This window comes from Electrophorus electricus, unplaced genomic scaffold (assembly GCF_041902795.1).
Source record: "Electrophorus electricus isolate QZ-2024a unplaced genomic scaffold, ASM4190279v1 Scaffold33, whole genome shotgun sequence".
Lineage (NCBI taxonomy): Eukaryota > Metazoa > Chordata > Actinopteri > Gymnotiformes > Gymnotidae > Electrophorus > Electrophorus electricus.
The window spans coordinates 326,235-347,422 of record NW_027658616.1 but is presented as its reverse complement, the minus strand read 5'-3'; the positions used below and the strand labels follow the sequence as shown (position 1 = coordinate 347,422).

General features: G+C 42.3%; 2 protein-coding genes across 2 annotated transcripts; both read left to right on the top strand.

Annotated features, from left to right (window-relative positions):
• Positions 1–776: 776 nt before the first annotated feature.
• LOC145655723 (protein NDRG1-like) lies at positions 777–5,255 on the top strand. The gene is made up of 13 exons (XM_081709217.1): positions 777–1,029; positions 1,141–1,261; positions 1,699–1,761; positions 1,875–1,935; positions 2,289–2,375; positions 2,854–2,940; positions 3,488–3,591; positions 3,697–3,747; positions 3,848–3,899; positions 4,025–4,072; positions 4,249–4,284; positions 4,373–4,424; positions 4,657–5,255. Exons 1-13 carry the CDS (start codon positions 966–968, stop codon positions 4,770–4,772), a joined length of 942 nt encoding a protein of 313 aa, XP_081565343.1. The 5' UTR covers positions 777–965; the 3' UTR covers positions 4,773–5,255.
• Positions 5,256–10,664: 5,409 nt separating this feature from the next.
• LOC145655722 (polymeric immunoglobulin receptor-like) lies at positions 10,665–12,337 on the top strand. Its single transcript, XM_081709215.1, has 3 exons — positions 10,665–10,971; positions 11,081–11,389; positions 11,925–12,337. Exons 1-3 carry the CDS (start codon positions 10,665–10,667, stop codon positions 12,335–12,337), a joined length of 1,029 nt encoding a protein of 342 aa, XP_081565341.1.
• The last annotated feature ends 8,851 nt before the right edge of the window (positions 12,338–21,188 follow it).

Sequence of the window (21,188 nt, the reverse complement as noted above, 5' to 3'; positions counted from 1 at the left end):
GGTGTTCTTGTCATATAGATTTTAGGGAATCTGTCATTAAACTGCTCAAAAGTATTTTAGTGATGTCATAATATTACTATTACAGGAGAGCTGCAAATATTCTAAATTGGAACTGCACAGCCTAATATCCAAATAAGTCTGTACTGAATCTCTGTGACCAAAAGGAAACGACCCTTACAGTGGCACCAGCAATGCAGACGGTATTCAGACAGGGAATCGATTTAGCGAGGAATATTTGCTCGTCAACTTTTGGGATAATGGCAAAAAGGGTAGGTTGGGCAAATGTTTTAAAAAGAGAATACTTGTTTAATACTACCTTACAACCAAGTTTTATCTAACTTTGTACTGAGAATTTTTGCTTCTTAACCCCCAGGCCCTCTATAACCCTCTATTGGAGGATGATGAAGAAACATCTGATGATGCCTTTTGTATGGACCCGTTGTGTCCGGTAAGATAAGGCTGTATTTTCAGACATTGAGTACTGTTAATAGAATAAAGTCTATGGGATGGATCTTTTCACATCCAGAATGAAATGTTACCACTCCAAAATCTATTTTTCTCTGTGTTTTGTCTGAAGGATTTTAAGGGGGCATTTTGGGGTCAAGTTGTGGTAAGTAGCACTACCTTTTCACAGATGTTTCAATAGGCTAAAGCTTTTACCCATAAAGCATGTTTTCAAGCACTGTCATGTGTCTTCTGAGTCAAACATGATCTTTTGTAAACAAATTAACTTGGTTAATGATAAATAATAAATAAATGATTGACATTCCTCATGATAAGAGGCTCATTCCACAGAAGTAGTTCTAAGTGTGACAGAGTAATGTCCTGACACACAAAACCACTGCAGTGGAATCAGACCTCTTTTTAGAGGTTTTTCTTATACATCTAGACCTAGACCTTTATACTCCACCTGGGTCTTATAGGAGGACAATGTGGAGACCCCCTTTGGCACTGTATGCTGCACCATGGCAGGTATCCCCAGGGATAACCGACCGGTCATCCTCACCTACCATGACATCGGAATGAACCGTAAGACTCTGATACTGTTGCTTGTGGCACGTAGCTGATTGCTCTAAAGTCTAAAACTTAGCATAAGCGTCATTTATTGTGTTGTAATGACCCTGGAATGCATGTCTGCAGACAAAACTTGCTTCGACGTTCTTTTCTATGATGAGGACATGCAGGAAATCATGCGACACTTTGCCGTGTGTCAGGTCAACGCTCCTGGGCAACATGAGGGTGCCAGCACCTTCCCTGCAGGGTGAGCGTGAGTGCACCATATGCCACAATGTTCTTTCAGGGGCTGAAAGACATTCCAAGGTTAAATCTAATCTAAAATGTGACCTTCAGCTACCCCATACAATTTTTTCCAGAATGTATATTTATCAGAACCTACTCCATAGCCCTCCGTCTGCCCTCAGACCACTCCTTCCTGGCAGTCAGACAGGACGACTCTATGCCATGGTGTTGGTGCCCACCTAAACTAACATCTGGAGGCCCTGACTGTCAGCATGTCTAGCTGGCACCGGCTTGTCATGCACCAGGGTTTCTTTCATGAACTTTTTTCTTAGCGTTCATATGCTACATTGATGGCTGTGGCTCCCAGTACATCATAGCTAGGTTTAGCAGGTTCAAATCCTGAAGAATCAGTGGCGTCCCTTAGAATTATAACTCACTCAGGGCAATTTTTTCCTGTAGATTCACATATCCCTCAATGGACAAGCTCTCCGAGACCCTCCCAATTGTGCTCAAGCATTTTAAGTGAGTGAACCAGATTAGCCATTTACTCTGAGATTAAACTGTCAATCCTTGTTCTAATCTGAAACCTTGCGCTTTAATGGTTTAAAGTTATGTACATTTTTTTCTCTCCACAGAATTAAGAGTGTTATTGGAATGGGTGTTGGAGCAGGAGCAAACATCCTCACACGGTTCGCTGTGAGTTGTAGCACTGTCTTTCTTCCCAATAGATTTTAACACAATGATCAAACAAGGATTACTCCTTGGTGAAATTCTTGCTTTGTAACAAAGTGTTGATACTTGCAGCATAATCCTAATCATTACACTGTCAAGCTAGCTAGACATCAACTCTCCAGAATACTGACGCTTCACTATTGTTCCTCTGCTTGCACATGTAAACAAACCTTTTTCTAAGTGCAATGTAAAGTGCAAGAATGCCAAATATGGAGACTCTTAATTGCTCATTTAACTACAACAGTTTGACATATAGTAAGTAATTTTGCCCTGAAGGTTCATCTCCCTTTGACTGCTCATGCATAAATGTCTTGCAGTTGAAGTACCCAGACTTGGTTGAGGGCCTTGTCCTGATGAACATTAATGCTCAGGCAGAGGGCTGGGCAGACCGGGCAGCATCCAAGGTATCACAGTCTAATGCAATAGTAATTATCATTCTGTTAACACCCTGCTTAAACATCACGATCCCTGTATCTCTACAATTATGTCATTTAGCTGGTCCCACCTAGCGTCCATGTCTATGGTTTCCCTGTCTCATGTCTTTTGTTTTGCTTTACTTCCTTGTTGTGGTTCCGTTGCTTAGTTTCATTTTCTTTGCTCCTTATTATTTGCACCTGTCTTGTTTAACTCTTATTAATTCATGTATTTAAACCGTCTTGTTCCCTGTGTCTTGGCTGTTCACTGAATCCATATAACTTTCAATGTGATAACAAATAGTTCTCAGCATATTACTCTTAGTTTTCTGCAGTTTCCAGTTAACCTTTCATGCCAATCATATGGTGACAATCGACCCTATATTTTTATTCTTTTGGGATCCTTAGAAAAGTGTCAAGCCTCTTTTAATAAAGTAATGTATTTGATCAAAGCTTATGTGTACTCCAGCCACTAAAGATCAACCCACACTTTCCACAGATTTCCAGCTGGGCCCTTGGTCCCCCCAGTGTTGTCATCTCCCACCTGTTCGGTCAGGTACGAAATAACGCCTAAAATGAAATGTATATTGTATGTATTATTGAGCAGTACTTGTCAACCCAGTCCTTGTGATACATCTGACATCCCACATTTTCCCTCTATCCCAGCTCCTGACAACATCATCCTAGCTCCTAAACCAAGCCATTAGGAAAATGAACACCTGGTACAGGTGTACTGGGCTGGGTTAGAATAAACATGTGGGCCATTTCATGTGTACTGTGGACTGGGTCACTAAACACTGAACTAGAATATTTAAAAGTTAAATGCCTTATTACTAAAGATGAGTGTTCCAAATGAGCTGTCCTGAATTTAGACTGTGTCCTTTTCGTAACTAAAGAACCAGATGCCTACATTATTGTCCATCAAAAGGTCAACAATGTTTTTTTTTTTTTTTACATATTCTTTTTATTATACATTTCTGTCTCGAGTGCCTGTGCAGACTGTGCATATAGAGGAAGAGACATTTAAATTCATATTCACATCAAGTTTTGATGTTTTGTGACTGATTGCGTCTTGGACTGACTCCTTTATGGCACCGTGGCAGGAGGAGATTAAGAAGAAGGCAGAATTTGTAAAGACCTTCCATCACAACATCAGCAAAAGGATTAACCAGACCAACCTTCTGCATTTTATGAAGTCCTACAACAGGTATGACTGACATCTGCATTCTATGGAATCTTCTGAGCTCTCTGCTTCTAGACTTGTTTGTCATATGAACAGCTCCCAGTCTTATTAGATCTGATCAATTTTCAGCCGAAGTAAACTGAACATTAAGAGAACTTCTCTGGGTAGAAAGACTCTAAAGTAAGTGAGAAACTGTTTCTCTTTTATCCTTATTCCATGTTATTTTTTGATGTAAAATGCCCCTGTGCCACCACATGGCTGAAAGGTTTTGTTGCTGTAGGTGTCACACTCTTCTGGTGGTAGGAGATGACTCTCCTGTGGTGGATGCTGTGGTATGTACAGCTTGTTTTACATGCAGAAGTTTAAAAACAACATTCAAAATCCAACCCAGCATTCAAATCAAACTTCTATATGTACCTGGGAGCCTGCGTGCAAATGTTTGTGTTTTCTGTCGTAGGTTGACTGCAATTCCAAAATGAATCCCTCAAAGACAACCCTCCTCAAAGTTAGTGACCTTCAAACCTCAGCAAAGCAATACTTAAAATGTTATGTTTTGCTTTTTTTATTTGACTCTCATTATAAATGCAGAAGTCATTATATGTCACTGGGGGCTTATAAATCATGAACGTTGTGATGAACTTGTGGTGAATAACATTGTCCTTCATGTTGTCCCTCATGAAGATGGCTGACTGTGGAGGTCTACCACAGCTTGATCAGGTCTGTCGTTACCCATTAAAATAATGCTCTTGCATTCAAACTGAGTGATGCACTGTGTAATCTATTGTGTCCTGTTCTTACCTTATAGCCTGGCAAGCTGGCAGAAGCCTTGAAATACTTCATTCAAGGACTGGGCTACAGTAAGTAAATACTGTAAACACACTGTCAAAAGGTCGAAATTAAAAATCGTTCAGCCTCTGCGCAATGTAAAACCCATAAATCCAGTTTAGAAAAGTTCATTACTGCCTGTTGTAGACCTTCAGGCTTTCACAACTATCTTTAAGTTATGCATGCTTTCTAAATGGTGCAGTTAAGTAGGGACCTTGAGCTATGTTACTTCACCTTGTCCTTCTGCTTATCTGCCTCTGACAGTGTCTTCTGCAGGCATGACACACCTGTCTCATTGGCACCCCGCCTTCTCCACCAGAATGGCATTCTTCCACCCCTGGGCCATCACTTCCATGGAGAGCACCTCCAAGCAACGCTGAAGATGAGGCTCTCCTACCCGCTGCTCCATCCCAGTGTTGTCATGCTCAGTTGGGCTCCATTTCAAATAAAAAATACTCTAAATTGAGGGACCATTGATGTGTTGGTGTTAGTGTTTGTGTGTCATTGTCCCAGTGGACTAATTTAGACTTGCACAAAAGGAAAAAAAAAACCTAAATGATAAAAAGCTGTTTAAAATGTTTATACTTATCAGGCTCAGTGTTGTACCTTTATTTAGTAGCCATAAAAAAGTTGATGTATAGTACATCAATCAATGTATAACACTTTTAGTACTTAGTATATGAATCAATGTATAATATTTGGACTGCTTTAACACCAGTACAAAAGTTTAATATAATAAAGAAATAATGCACTGTGATTACGTGTGGCGGCCCGAGTGCCGTAGGGCGAGGGGCAGGACGCACAGACTCCACCGACTGGGACGAACATTTATTAACATAAATGACAGCGGCACTCACGTATTAGAAACAATAAACATGGACCTGAAACAAATGAAGTTAAACAAACATAATACACAAGAATACATCTAACATAAACACGTTACATTCAGACATTACACCGACAATGACCAACACCCTGTACACTTTAACACGGGTTTATATACATTGAGACGAACAAGGTGCAGGTGTGGTTGCAAACACAGCCCTCCCACTGAACGTGGCAGGCCAAACCACATGACTCGAATGTGTGTTTCAGGTTATGCAAATACTTTGGGAGTAGTTTAAATCAGTCAATCTACTGAATTCCCCACCAACAACAGTATGAATAATTAATTGTCATTTACATTTATAACTTTTAACATACTAGCAGCATGAGTTTCATGAATTTGTACTTCATTAACTTTTTGTATCACATTATTTACATTACTGTATTAAGTACCCAATGCTCTGCTTTGAAGAAGAAGAAGTACAACATTGAATTATTTTACTGCACTTGTACTGCATATTTTCAATGTATTTACATCATTTTAGAGAATGCCATATTAAGGAATAAATAAATAAATAAAGTTTATTTACCTGCTATTGTTCTTACGTCCACTGAAGTCCAAAATAATCTTTAAGGCTCTAGGTTCCTTAATAGCAAATACATTTCTGTGGTATTCTGATTTATTTTCTACTTGAAAGACAGGGAATATTCTGATGTCTTTATTAGTAACTTTAATGCACCTAATGCACCCTTTTGGGGCACCCTAAAACTCTGACTAGTATTACGTGAGTAATCGCTCTAGAGCAGGGAATTGAAGATAACAGGATAATTGAGGGAAAAAAGGGGAAATTTTGTTTTTTTTTCTAAAATGAATGATGTAGCCAGCGATATGAAGCCCACCCAGCCTGTTTCACTATTTGGTATCTATAGGCCACCACGGCCCTACTCAGAATTTATTAAGGAATTTTCAGATTTCCTTTCTAATCTAGTCACTTTTGTAGAAAGAGCCATTATTTTTTGTGATTTCAATATTCACCTTGATAATGCCCAAGACCCTTTGAGATTGGCCTTTAGCTGTATATCAGAATCAATTGGTTTCATCCAATGTATAAGAGAACCCACACACTCTGATGGACATGCGCTTGACTTACTATTGACATACGGTGGACACGGAGAACATAGTCAGACTACCCCAGTCGGATGCCATCTCAGACCATTCCTTAATTTCATTTGAACTACATACAAGCCACAATATAATAACCTCGCCTCGCTATCATAGCAGACGCACGATCACATCAGCCACTGCATCCCCTGTAGATTCACACACTGTTCTTTATAAAGGCATCTCTCACAGTTTAGTTACATGTAACATTTTAGCTTTTAAGCATGTAGCCACCTTTCCATATCCTTTTCTAACCTTTAAAGGGAGATGTTTCTAGCATCACCTTTGACCACATTTCCATACTTTCAAATGCAATAAATTCTTTACAAGAGGTGGTCCCTGTTATTACTGAGGTAATAACATGCGTGTTTACAGGGAAAAGAGGCCTAACAGTGCATTGGACAGATTAATAACATAAAACATAAGGGAGTTTAGAGATTCTGTGTCCTTTCAGAATGACTTGCATACAGGGCTTCAGGCTTCAGTAAAGGATCCTGCGTAGGCTTTTGGTGGACCTCAGGGTAAGATATATGAACTCTCCACCAGGCTCAGGACCATATAGAAAAACAATCTTCTTTAGGACAAGGCTAATACAAATCTTCTCTTGGAATGTAGTGGTAATGGCTTCCAACTGGTGTGGGTATTGAATATCAGTTTGCATATATTGACTACTGTGTGGTTCAGATGTAATGGTGGTGAATGCAAACACTAATATGTAAAGGAAGGTGGGGTGAATACATAACCACTTCTGAAAAGTGTATAAAAATATGGGTTCTCTGTTTGACAGTTAGACCTTCACGAAGGGTGCCTCAATAATGCTTGTTAAGGTTAACCGGCAATAAAGGATGGGACCAGCTATTCTCTTTAACTAATTCTGAAGGCTGACTCTTCATGTTATGTTTGAATGTTTAACTTTAAAACTAACTGACTGGGTATTTAGGAACGACATTACTTTCCAAACTTCATTACTACTTTTCATCCCTTCTCATACCTTTCGGTTTCTACCCTTTATCATCTTTGTTAGCTGCACAGCAGGGGCAGGATATTGGTGGAATCCTGCAAGGCATTCCAGCACTCTCTTACAAAACTATTAAAACTGTTTTTTGCCATATCCATATAAGATATCTCAAATGTGTATAGAATGTAGGTAAGCAATTCTGCTTCCTCCATGGTGCAAATTTGGTATAGATTGAATAACCCTATTTATAATCTTCAGTAGCATATAAGAAATCCAGATCCTCAAATAGCCACATTAGAAATTGTAATTTGGTACAATTTTAAATGCTTGTCTATCACAGGGTAGACTTAGATTGAGACACCATGTTTGACAATTGTATTCGAAACCACCATACCTAGTAAAATTTACTGGGCTCAACCAACCCTTGTAATTGCACATCTTCCTACATCTCACAAGGGACAACTTTCTGGAGGGACATTACTTCACATAATGTCATTCCTTTAATCTAGCATCTTAAACACTGATGATGGGTTTACTCCAGCTACACAAGCTAATGCTAACACTTGCTAATGTCCTCTTTTCTCAGGCCTGGTGTACTTCCTCCTTTCTAACAAAAGGCCGTTTAATCCTGTCAATGATTTGTGATACCCAGTTTGTTTTCTTTGTATCATCATTTTAAAATCAAGTGAAAATCTAAGACTTACAATAGTACACTTACATTGCTTTAGGTAGTTTGGTTAATCAGCCTTGGTTACTACCAAAGAGCTGCACATATGTAATCATGATGTCAGGACATCTCAAGGATTACACTATGAACCGGATGGACAAGTTGACTTGTGGAATTGATCACCTGCAAGTGGATATTACAGTAAACCTGGACTGCATGGATAACCGTTTGTGCTCTTCAGGACTATGACATCAGCCCCAGCCTGAAGACCAAGGGGGGAAATTTAGGTACCATGCCAATCCAGCAGATAGCAGCACCATCATCACCGCATTGAGCAAACTTGCATCAAATGGAAGAAAGAGGGTGTGCCTAAAAGCAGGTGGAATTCAGGTGTCTTAAATACCCTGATCAACAGACCTTTACTCTCTCCCTGGTTTTTCCTCCATCAAGGTTAGACCTAAAAGAGGGGCTTTGTCATCTCTCTCTCAGATACTTTCTTCACTCAGCACCATGTGGACAGTTAACAGCAAACAGCTGAGAATCATATTTCTCCATTTAATTGATCCAAGAGATGGTGGAATCTAGACTAACGTCTTGTTACCACCCCGTCTAGGCTATGGCACCGTACCAAGGAAAAAGAATGATAAACGGCTAAAGGAATGGAACATGCAACTGTTAAAGAGTAACAGAAAGAAACATAAGCACAAATGGTAGACTCTTTTTAGTGTATTGTTGTATAATACAGAAGTTACAAATAAACACACTGGTGCAATTTCTTCTGAAGTGACCCAGGCCAAAACAATAAATAAGACACACACCAGCGAAAGAAAATTGAGGTCCAAGCAGGGAAAAGAAGGTCATACACACAAATGATACAATTACAAACAAGCCAAAACCGACTGCTGAACTAGCTGCCACTGCCGCCACCCCCGCTGCCGCCGCTGCCTCACTGCCTCCAACAGCCCCACTGCCTCCCTCCTCTTCTGCCTTCGGGAGGGGCCTTTATATAGGAGTGGCCAGGAGTGGCCAGCAGGCAGGTAGACCTGGGGAGGAACAGAGCAGAGTCAAGTTCAGAAAAGGTGAGGAAACCTGGCACCGGATCTGGATTCTGAGATACACCTAGAGAAAGGAAACACATACACACACGCTTACAGACAGAAATCTGATCAACATTACCACAGCAACAGGTTCACCAAATTTCTTCAAGCAAGCTTGCAAATGCGGTCAGTTCCCTCCTGTTAAACTGCGGCTGGAACTCATATTCCCAGCATACCTTGACGACGTCACATTTTATCAACAAGAAACCAGGGGTGGAAATTCCCTCCTAATTGTAGACAAACTGAGTGAGGATGACCAACTGAGATAATCACCAAAAATCATCAACATGTGAGACTTTTACATCTGGGCATAGTTTATAGTCGGGCATATCTGGGCAAAAGTATATAGGTTACATTTAGCTGATGCTTTTATCCAAAGCAACTGAGTACAACTTGAGCAATTGAGGGCCTTGCTCCGATGCCCAACAGTGGACCTTGATCCAACAACCTTCTGATTATAACTCAAGTAACTCAAGTAACAGCTGCCACTGCTTGAATTAAACAGTAAAGTTTAATCAAGATCCTAGTACTTTCTTGAAAGTATTTGGGCTTGGTGTACATACCATTTTGTTTGGATAATCTTAAGTAATATTTGTACAGACTGGAAGTTCTTTTTCCTCTTTGCATACAATCTCTCTATGTCTTGCTTTTTACTAGCAAACATAGGTATCATCATGTCACTTCAATAGGCACAGACACATTGACCTTATTGTTCAGTTAGTAAACCTGCCATTACCCTTTGTTCTAACATCACGTGAGAACAAGCCAGCTGAGCTCATTAACATACAGTCACATTGCTGTTTAAATTCTGCACCATTTTATTGCTGGCACAATAGCATGTCCGCCTCCTTCTCGCTCTCGCGAGCGTGTACCGACCTGCATGAAAGCATTCGCTCTCCTCTCCTTTTACATACTCACACACATAAACACATGCTCGCTATATTTTAGCTTGTTTTTCTGTAAATATACAGATTGTTTATGCTATTGTTTGTGATTTAGAGTAGTTGCGTTAATAAATGTATCATTTATTCTCACCAAGTTGTCTGTCTTGATATCATTCAGATTGTGCTTGTTGCCAATATCCTCAAACAAATGACTGTAATTTAAATCTTTCAGGGATCAAATCATTAATGTTACTTTCTTTGTTAAAAATGAAAGATTGTGATTTCAATATTTGAGATGATTTAATGGGACTGATTAGTGTGTCAAACCACTACAGTGGGCCTGTCCCTCTTGCTGGGCGCCCAGCGCACTGTGACAGCATGACTTTAAACTTAGCAAACAGGAACTGTTTGGATTGCTTCAACCACAGTGGCAACAAGACTAAAGATATGTGAGGAGGCTTCTCAAATAAGCTTCTCACTTTATTCAACATGAATTGAAATTTCATTTTCGTTTTCATCATTTGATGTAAGTTATTTTCTATGCAATACTACAATATATACATTGTTAGTTTTTTTTGTTTTTTTTTTCATATGTAGCATTTTTTAATTCCTTAGCAGAAACAAGAATTCTTGTGTTCCAGTAACAGTGGTGCTGAGTTGTATATGCAGGCACTGAGAAATGGAATTGGTCACAGAAGCAGTTAAGTCTTCAGAGTGGAGCATCTGTCAACATCTGAAATATAAACAACATAAGAAATACTGGTGCTGTGAGCGTGTAACAGCATTCAATTACTGCACGATTATGGCATATGCCAACAATACAAACAAGAAAGTGACAGTAACTGATAACCCAGCTCAGAGTCTCTTTACTGTCACTGTGAGGGATCTACAGGAGAGAAACACTGGAGCATATTGGTGTGCAGTGGAGATTTCAGGAATATTTCAACCAGATGTCAAAACACAGCTATATATCACTGTGAAATCAGGTATTACAAATTCTTTATGAATATTGAATATTCAGTTTAGTGACATTTCTCATATTGCATATATTTCATCCATACATATTCATACAAAAGTGCCTTTCTTTGTTTCCAGCTCCTGCTGTGTCTGTGACCAAGAGCAGAGTGAGTGGAGAGGAGGGGAGCAGCGTCAGTGTCCAGTGTCTCTACAGCGCTGCATATAAGAAAGAGGCGAAGAAGTGGTGCAGATCTATAGACTGGACCTGCTACACAGTGGGGAGGACCAACACATCCCAGAATTCAGCAGTGCAGATCAGTGATGATGGGAAAGGCACCTTCACGGTGTTGATGACTGGACTGAAGAAGACTGATGCTGGCTGGTACTGGTGCTCCACTGGAGGTCTAGAAGTTCCTGTTCACTTTGACGTCACTGATGCACTTGCAGGTATATTGTTTTGTATCTAATCAATTAAATGGTGTAAAAATTATTAATGTTGTTTAACCTTTAAAAGATGACAACAGTGATTAAAGAAAGAAAAAAAAAACTATGCATAGAGTGCCTTATTAGATTTGGTTATGTCACGTTGCAGCCCCGCCCCTCCTCAAACGTCTTGGTGTGTACGTGTGTGTGTTCGTCCATGTCGCCGCGCCCTTTCGTGTCGTCCACCTGTTCTGTATTATGTGTAATCCTCGTGTGTGTGTATATATGTCTCTTGTGTTGTAGTACGTGTTGTTGGTGTTTGAACGGTGTTTAGTGAGGTGTGCGGTGTTAGATGTGTCGTCTGTGTTAAATAAAAATGTGTGTTTGAACGTGCCCCTACTCCACATACTGTTAGCCTCGAATCATCACAGAAACACCAACCAAAGAAGGATGCCTGGGAAGGGCAAGAAGAAGGGGAAGAAGGGGAAAAGACGCACTTCCCCAAATAGTGCCTGCAATCCCTCCGTGCTCTTGGGTACCCTCCTGACTCCTGCTGCAGAAGAGCGTGGTCTGGGGGCAGAGGTGGAGGAGTCACACGGGATTACGTCTGACCATAATGACTGGTATAACTATTTCCAGTCCTCGGAGTCGGACACCGCGGACTTTTCCTGTACCAGGGTGAGGCCATCACTCATCCTGTCTTCGCTCCATGGGATCACAACAGAGCAGGGACCTGCTGGGTACTACGGAGACCTACCTATTTATGAGGACAGGTACTTGGAGGTGGAATCCGCAGAGTCCTACATGGACCTTACAGAGGGATATGCGGAGTATGGCGAGCGAGGGGAGTGCCGTAACGTCACCCTAGAGTCAGACTTGGGGTCGGATCATGAGGAGGACCCGTCGATGGAGGTGGAGGAGGTACCTCAGGGGAATCTAGGCGCTCTGGAGTCAGCAAGCAGCCCTGGGTGACTGGTGGAGAGATGGCATCATCAACAGAGGAGGACATTCCTCCCCCTAGGGCGAGGACCTATGCCTAAGTCTCGGGGAGGTAAAAAGGCAGCGGCACCGAGGTCTGCTCTGCCGGGGTCTGGCAGGGTCACCAGGGTCTGCTCCAACACCTGATGGTGAATGACATCTCAAAACTATTCTTGAACGTACTTTTTCAGATTTGAATTCCTTACTGAGAAGTTTGAAAGAACTTAGGAGTCGTTGTTGAGTTACGAAAAAATGTGTCTGGAGTGTGAATGGCCATCATAACTTGCGTTTTTCATCGGAGCCTTGCTCACTAAAGCTGTTATTTTAACTAAGCCTACTCGCTGGTTGAGTTAGCTAGACAGGCAAGCTTGTTAAGGTTTAATTCCCGAAGTTTGGGCCCTGCTGTCGGCTTGTATGTCGACACGTAGCCCCCAGGAGAGAGAGTTTCGCCTGGTTTGGGCTCCTACGCGACAGCAAGGATTGTATTTTGCACTGGAAAACTTAAATCAGATTGTGAGCTAAGAAAAGGGGGAGAGAGACAAGTACTCATGCATGTGAGCACACAGCTTGACAACATGGAAAAAAGACACCCAACATGCAGCAGGAGTGGCTAAAGCCATACAGAAAACAACGCATCTGGTAATGGGACATCCAATCACGGTACTAACCACACACAGTGTAATAGCATACGTGAACTCACAAGCCTTCACCTTGACAGCACTAAGGCAACAGAGGATCAGCAAAATTTTGGAAGCACCACACATCACATACACACATGAAGGAATCAACATGGCAGACATGATGGGAGGAGGAGAGCCTCATCAGTGCGAACAGGAAGTCAAAAAGCAGGAGAAGGTGAGACCAGACCTAGAAGGAGAACCAATTCCAGGAGCAGGGAACATGTTCACTGATGGGTGTGGATTTAGAGGACCAGATGGGGATATAAAAGCAGGGTATGCAGTGGTGGCAGAAACACAGGGAGAAGTAGATGAATTTTGGACGGTGAAAGCAGAAAGGCTGAAAGGTTAGCAATCAGCACAGCGAGCTGAGGTAATGGCAGTAGTGGAGGCCTTGAAGTTAGCAAAGGGTAAGGAAGTGAATATTTATACTGACTCTGCTTACACGGTAGGGGCAGCACATGTGGAGCTAAGACAATGGATGAGAGCAGGGTTTAGGACAGCGGGAAACAAACCAATTAAACATGAGGCAGAAATGAGGGAGCTGGCAAAGGCCTTGCAGGGACCAGAAAGAGTAGCTATCATAGAGTGCAGGGGACATGTAGAGTATGTCAACAGTACAATCCCAAAACTACAATTAAGGTGGCACCCGGTAAGTATCCGTTGTCATTAACACCAGGGGAAGAGATAGTAATTGACTACACAGACATGGTGGACTCAGCACAGGGGTACACGTACGAATTGATGTGCGTAGACAACTACACAGGGTGGTCGGAAGCGTGGCCAACAAAACGGGAAGACAGTGCTTCAGTGGTAAAGTTCCTGGTGAACCAGTACATTCCTCACCATGGGTTTCAGAGAAAGGTGAGATCAGATAATGGCACTCATTTTACAGCGCGCAATTTGCAGGAGTTAGAGAAAATGCTGGGTCTGAAACATTCATTTGGGGCAGTGTATCATCCTCAGTCTCAAGGTAAGGTGGAAAGGATGAATCTAAATGCGAAAAACAAAGTGGCCAAAATCTGTGCACAGACAAAATTAAATTGGGTTGATGCCTTACCTTTGGCAATAAATGAGAAAAGAAAAACATCTCACACACACATCATACTTTAATGAATTGCAAAGTATCGTTTCAGCTTTCTCCACGCAGGAGGGGGACCGGACGGGGAGCAGACAAACCCAGACGATACCCGTTACGGACTGGGGGCTGCTGAGAGTCATCAAGAGAAAATGGAGTGAGCCGAGGTGGACAGGTCCATTCCAGGTGACAGAAAGAACCAGCCACGCCGTACGCCAGAACGGTACAGGGGAAACGTGGTTTCATCTGAGCCAGTGCGCCGCCGCAGAGTCACCGCAGAGGAGTCTGCAAGAGACAGCGAGGGACCTTGCTGAAACATCACCTAACTCACCTGACCCGGAAGGGGCAGAATAATCCCCAGGAGCAAAAGGGTCAAGGTAGTCCACCCTTAGACCCCGAAGTAAGAAGAACAGAACACCAGTGATGACTTCTGGACAATTGTGTTGTTTGATTATTTGTTGGTGTATTGTGTTGTGTGTTTCCATTTACAGTTTGGTCACGCTTGGGTTAAATAATAGCATGGCAGTAGGAAAGGATTAAAACATTAACAACAAGACGGTGAAGAAGAATGGGGGTAGAGATTGGTGGATGTGTAGCATGTGCAGCCGCAAGACCCAGACTTATAACCACCCCGGCACCCCTATTCCCACAAAAAGACCCCAAGGGTTATGCGTGCATGATTGGCCTGACTAAGGAAAGAAACCCTAAGAATTGTGACACTTTGAGCGTTATTTTCCCCCCCATCAGTAACAGAACCAGGATAGGACTATTTTCACCCAAAAAGGGGGAGGGGAACTACACGTGCTTCGTTAGAAGTTCAAGCACACCTCAAGTACGCTTGGGGCACATCCCGGCGGAATGGTGTAACCGCACGGTCACTGGGAACGAGTCTGTGGGTTCATGGGCACGAGCAGGATTGTATGATTATTGTGGAAGGATGACTTTGGTTGTTAACATGCCAGAGAACTCGGAGGGGACATGCGCCATGGTCAGGTTAGCAGCTCCTTTATTACTGATAGGCAAAAAACTACACAGGGACCCGGTAACTGATGCAGCAAGACAGTAGCGAGAGGCATACCATTTTGATTTAACAAGGAATACCCCCACATACATAGATGCAATAGGAATACCTCGCGGAGTTCCGGACAGATATAAGTTAGCAGACCAGATAGCAGGGGGATTTGAGAATATTCCGATACTTTCTGCATTATTCCCCATTACTCCAAATAAAAATGTGGATCGGATTAACTATGTACATTATAATGTCCTCAGGCTAGCCAACCTGACTAGGGATGCAGTGGAAGGACTTAGAGATCAGCTGGGACCAACCTCACTGATGGCGGTCCAAAATCGTATGGCATTAGACATGTTGTTGGCGGAAAAGGGGGGTGTCTGCGCTATGCTTGAGGATGTGTGTTGTACATTCATTCCTAATAATACCGCTCCGGAAGGGTCAGTTAGCAGAGCATTGGATGGTTTGAAGACCCTATCAGAGGAAATGCATGAGAATTCAGGCATAAACAACCAGTTGGAATCCTGGATGGTGAGCCGGTTCGGTCAGTGGAAAGACTTAATTGTGTCATTGATGGTTTCATTAGCCACATTCACGGGAATTGCTGTGACATGCGGGTGCTGCTGTATTCCATGTATTAGGGCGTTAATGGTTAGACTAATCTCAGCTATGATAGAAAGGAAAGATGTGCATGAGGGTACCACGATGATGCCACTGATACAGGGGGAAAGGGACGTAGAGACAGGAGATGCCAGAATAAAGGAGTGTGATTGGTGATCTCTTTGTAGAGATCAAAAGGGGGAATTGTGGAGTTTCAGAAATTAAATGAATGCTAAGCTTACACTAGTAGAGAATAATGTGCAGAATGGAATAGGACTAATGCTTGAATAAATAAAATAATTACTGTATGTCCAGACATAACAGGAAATGCCCTAGACGTGCATATGTGTGATTATGCAAGAAGACATGTGTACGAGACGGTCAAACAGAGGTGACGGCTGAGATGGAAAAACACAAAAGCAGAAGTGGCACAAGGCGAGAGAAATATAAGTCTGTCTGTTGCAAAGTTATGCTTTAGATCTCACTCGCACTGTGTTGTGAAGTGACATCTCCAGAGCTCTGCATTAATAAAAGGCCACAGGGTAACGCACTGTTTCCTGTCTCTTCTTTCCTGCATCAACGGACACGACACTAACTAATGATATAACAGAATCTGGCCCTTAGCTATTTTATTAGCTTTTTATCAGGGCACGCTTAGTAAAACGTCACATCTCTACATCAACTTTTTAGAAAAATTAACAGGCAATCAAATTATTTTGGCTATACTAAAACCTGTCCTGGAGCAATGCCTAGCTAGCTGGATAGCTAACACTAACATGCAAGACTGGGTTTGTTTTGCAGAAGTAGCTGATGCTAAATAGCTGCCTTGTAAAAGAGGTTTGCATTGGGGACTGTTTGTATTTGATGCATGCACTTTAGGTATTATTGCATAACGCTATTTGTGATGTATTTTTGTTTTTCAATCAGTCACATTCCGAGCCAAACTTCTCTTAGGTATCTTGTATCAGTGGAGAACTACTTTTGAAGGCATTGTTACTAGCTAACTGTTAGCTAGCAAGGTAACAAGGTAACTCTTTTTAAACAACAAAAAGAAAAAACACTTTACTGTGATTAACAACTATGAATTTACTAAGTTGTGATTGTTTCATAGAAGGTCTGATTAGCTAGCCTAGCTAAAGCTATGTTTGATACGTTTTGATACGTCTAATGACACTGGCATTTTTGGACAAGAGTAGCTTTATAGTTGCTTAGCTAATGTCACAGAATTAAAAGTAGAATCAGAAGGAAATGTTGAATATTGTGTCATTGCACCAGCCATGAGGCATTAAAGTGTCTGGACAAGAACATAGCTAGCTAGCTAACTGGCTTAGATCACTACTGCAGCTCTCACACCTCGGTTTATTACATCATAATAGGTAATGTGGAATTTTTAAGGACCATTGTTGCGTCTGATAACCCGTTCAGAAAAGGTGTTCTTCAGCTGACTGAACAGATACTGAAACGAACACTAAAGAGATCATCCAACATTAAAGATATTTCAGTAGACACACTAGTGGAAGAGCTGCTGAGGTTCCTGAGCCATGAATGTCCGGCCTCCAGCATCTACTCTGGACAGGTATGTCACCGCCTTGCACCAGGACGCAGAGATCCATGAGCATGACTGAGATGTAATTATAACTATATACACCTCATTAGTCTGATGCTAATGAGCACACATGCACACCTGCCGTCCAGTTCTTTAACATCCATATCCGTCACCTTGATTTATCTTAGTAAGTTGCTGCTGAAGCTCTGTCTCTCTTTCTCTCTTTCCCCATGCCTCCTTCCCTTCCTGTAGGAGTGTGGATACACCAATGGCGTTGTTGCCTGATGCACCTCCTTTGGAAGAGGACACGGTCCACTGTCAGAACTGGCAGGAGACAGTGGAGCCGCACACACTCGCCTCTCTCGGCTCCCGGGAGATCGAACGGCAGGCTGTCATATATGGTAAAACAGCAAATGTGGTGCACAGCAACTGACTATAAAAGACAACTCCCAGTACACAGTTAACATGTAAAATGAAAACAATTATTTACTGATCTAACTTAAACTAAATAGCTACTAAATCTTTTGAACATACAGTATTCTATTTATTATGCACATATGATAATTCTATCCTGACTCATGAAAATGTGGAATTCTGAATTGTGTAACGTTTGTAAGAAATTGTAGTGACTTTGCTATATCCTCTTCCTCAGAGCTGTTCACAACGGAAGCATCTCACTTGCGGACTCTCAGGGTTCTCGATCAGGTGTTCTTCCAGAAGATGAGGAACCTTTTGACCGTCGAAGAACTTTCCTGTATCTTCCCCAACCTGCCCCAGGTCTACAGTCTTCATGGTCAGTCTCTCTGTGTGCGAGCGTGTGTGTGTGCGTGCAAATCCGCTCCATTTGTCTTAATGTGTTTTCAAACCTAAATTTCTGAAGCCTACTTGGTGTCTAAATCATAATCAAGATTAAAGAAGTGTAAAACCCACCCAAACTGAGAATTTAATGACAGAACAATATCAGCTATCGGCACCATGCCATTACTGTGAGCAGGTATGGACTGGAGGCTGTACATGTTGTTTCTGCGGTGGCCTTCATGACACAAGTAGAGTTCTGTTGCCCACTGACACAACTTTCTAACAAACCACATATACACTGGCTCGCTTAAACAGATTCTGTTTTGTGGTGTTGCATTTGTGTTTCAGCGAATCTGTGTGAGTCCATGAAGAGGCTGAGGGACTCTTCTATAGTTCAAGGCATCGGAGACATCATGGTGTCTAGAGTGAGAGCTGGCTAGTGTTACTCCCTTTCTAGTTCACATCATCTTTTGGTGCTGTCTAAAATGAAGGGGTTGTTCTGTGCAGTGTGGGATATACTTGTTGCTTTACTTGATATGTCAGTAGCTCATGTGTTTGTGCGTGTGCGTGATAGTTTGAAGACGCTGCAGGAGAGGAGTTCCAGGAGCAGGTGTCTCACCTGTGCAGTCAGCAGAGTCAGGCACTGGAGCTCATTAAAAATAAATGCAAAGACCCGCGTTTCGCGCACCTTATACAGGTAACACTTTTTAGAGGTATAAAGCCTTTGGACAAACCTACAAACACTAGAGCTTCTGCCATATTTGTTAGTGGGCTGGGTTGTGAATTGGTTGACCCATACTTTGAATTGGAGACTATCCAGTCTTTTATATTTGACTTTTATTGCAGCACATAACTTCTAGTGATGCTGTTTTAGGTATAAATTGGTGTTGCTGTCAACAGAATCCACATTTGGACTTAGATGTCCTTGGCTCATTCGTGTGTGTGTGTGTGTGTGTGTGTGTTAGGAATGTGAAGCCAGCCCTCACTGCCGCCGACTACAATTAAAGGACCTTCTAGTGTCTGAGATGCAGAGACTCACCAAATACCCCTTGCTGCTGGATAACATCATCAGACACACAGAAGGCATGTATAGAAACACTCACACACAATGTATTGAACCATGAAAACACTTCAGTATACACACACATACCAGTTTACCAAGGAGGCAAGCACACACACCCTTTCTCCTGGATTAACACTAGTATGTGCCCCCACAACAGCTGGTTCTCCAGACCTGCAGACATTGGTGAGGGCACAGGCGTGCTGCCGTGGGATACTACGAGCTGTCAATGAGGTCGTCAGGGAGACGGAGAACCGGCGACTGCTCAGCCGTTATCAGCGCAGGCTAGACTTGTCCCCTCTGGAGAGGCAGGCCAGTCCTGTCGCTGCTCAGTTCAAGGTACGGCCTTACTATGTATCCACCATCTGCCTTCCAAACAGCTTCTCTGGTCTTGGAGCACCTGATCCAGAGTATGAATTATTAACTATATTCTTTTTCTATGTAGAATCTGGACCTGACCACTAAGAAAATGATCCACGAAGGACCGTTGACTTGGAAAGTTAGTAAAGATAAAGCTATAGGTAAGAGATCATCACAGCTGAACAAATCACATTTTTGTTTTTCCTCTTGCAAATGATTACTTGACAGGTCCATTCTCACTCTGTGTGTGTGTGTGTGTGTGTGTGTGTGTTTCAGACATTCATGCTCTGCTTCTCTCAGACCTGTTGGTGCTACTCCAAAGGGGTTCAGGTGACCGTTTGATCTTGCGATGTCCTGCGCGCTCACTGGGTGGGGTTTGGGGTAGGAACACGGACCTCAAAACCCCCTTTTGCCCCGTTGTTCGCTTGGATTCATCTCTTGTCAGATCTGTGGCTACAGGTATATTTGTAGTTATTCTTACAGCTATGAATAGCCAGAATAGATGAATGGGTCTGGAATAACTAAGTCTTTATTTTATTTTTAAAAAATTAAGAAGCCAGTTACAAATTGCATTTGGGTTAGTTTGAATACATTGTTTGACAGCCTGCTCTTCTCTATCAGATAACAAGGCCTTGTATGTGATCAGTACATCAGAGAGACAGATATACGAGCTGGTGGCTGGGACTTCCTCTGAGAAAAACACGTGAGTTTGTTTTTTTGTCTCTCTCTGACCCACCATCTTCTCATCAAGGTCAACCAGTCAGCACTGCTGTGTCTGTTTTGTGATAACATTTATGGTGTCAGGCCATTTATGTTCAGATGATTTTAACAACATTGTGCTGTTGTAGAAATTGGGACCTGATGGCTTTAGCGATGTTTCCACAGATGGAAGAACCTGTTAGAAAAGACCATCTCCTCGGCCTCTGGAGGCATTGAAGCCACCGAGCAAGGATCAACAGCTCCGTAAGTACTCAGGATTTTTAAAGTTTTCTAATGCTGCTGTAATGCTGTTAAGAGAAGGCAGAATTTCAAAGATGCACTTACAATGATTGCACTCCTGACATCTCCTCTAGGTCTGCGGTTCTACGGTTGCATGGTAATCATGTCGGTCGTCTAGGTAAGCCCATGTTTGTTTTTGTTTGTATACAATGTCATAGGATTTGCTCTCTTTGGTACTTATGGCTGATGCCTTTGGTCCCTAGATGGCTCCCTAACAGAAGAGTCTGGTTCTATAGAGAGAGAATCACAGAGTGAAGATGAAAATGTACTCACACCTACTATCCCAACTGACCAATCAGAAGCCTACATGCATACTGGTGGGCAGGGTTATGTGGGAGGACAAGCTAAAGTGGCTGATGCTGCTTTTCAAGATGGTAAGAATTTGTTACACTCCATTACACAGTCATTGTTGCACTATGATAGTTAAACAGTATATTTCTGGTGGTGGTGGTGTTTTTGTAAATAGAATTTTAGCAGGCTCAGATATTTACCAACTTTTTTGCACCCTTTGTGTTCTGCCAGTCAGGACACTAAGACTGTTGATCCTTGGATCCTTGGATCCTTTAGAGGCTGCCAGTCAGAAGCAGAAAGTGACATCATTGTCCTCACAGCAAGAAGGGCAGGAGATGCCTTGCCAGTCACCAAAAGGCCGTTCACACCTGGAGATGCTGAGGCATGAAACGAGGCCCTGCCAATCACGAGCAATCATACGGCA

Coding starts and splice junctions, on each gene's coding strand:
- LOC145655723 (XM_081709217.1), top strand. CDS start 966: ATGGCAGGTATCCCCAGGGATAACCGACCGGTCATCCTCACCTACCAT. Junction 2,941..3,487: donor TCTCCCACCTGTTCGGTCAG/GTACGAAATAAC, acceptor GCACCGTGGCAG/GAGGAGATTAAGAAGAAGGC. Junction 3,748..3,847: donor CTGGGTAGAAAGACTCTAAA/GTAAGTGAGAAA, acceptor TTGTTGCTGTAG/GTGTCACACTCTTCTGGTGG.
- LOC145655722 (XM_081709215.1), top strand. CDS start 10,665: ATGGAATTGGTCACAGAAGCAGTTAAGTCTTCAGAGTGGAGCATCTGT. Junction 10,972..11,080: donor ATATATCACTGTGAAATCAG/GTATTACAAATT, acceptor CTTTGTTTCCAG/CTCCTGCTGTGTCTGTGACC. Junction 11,390..11,924: donor CGTCACTGATGCACTTGCAG/GTATATTGTTTT, acceptor CTCCTGCTGCAG/AAGAGCGTGGTCTGGGGGCA.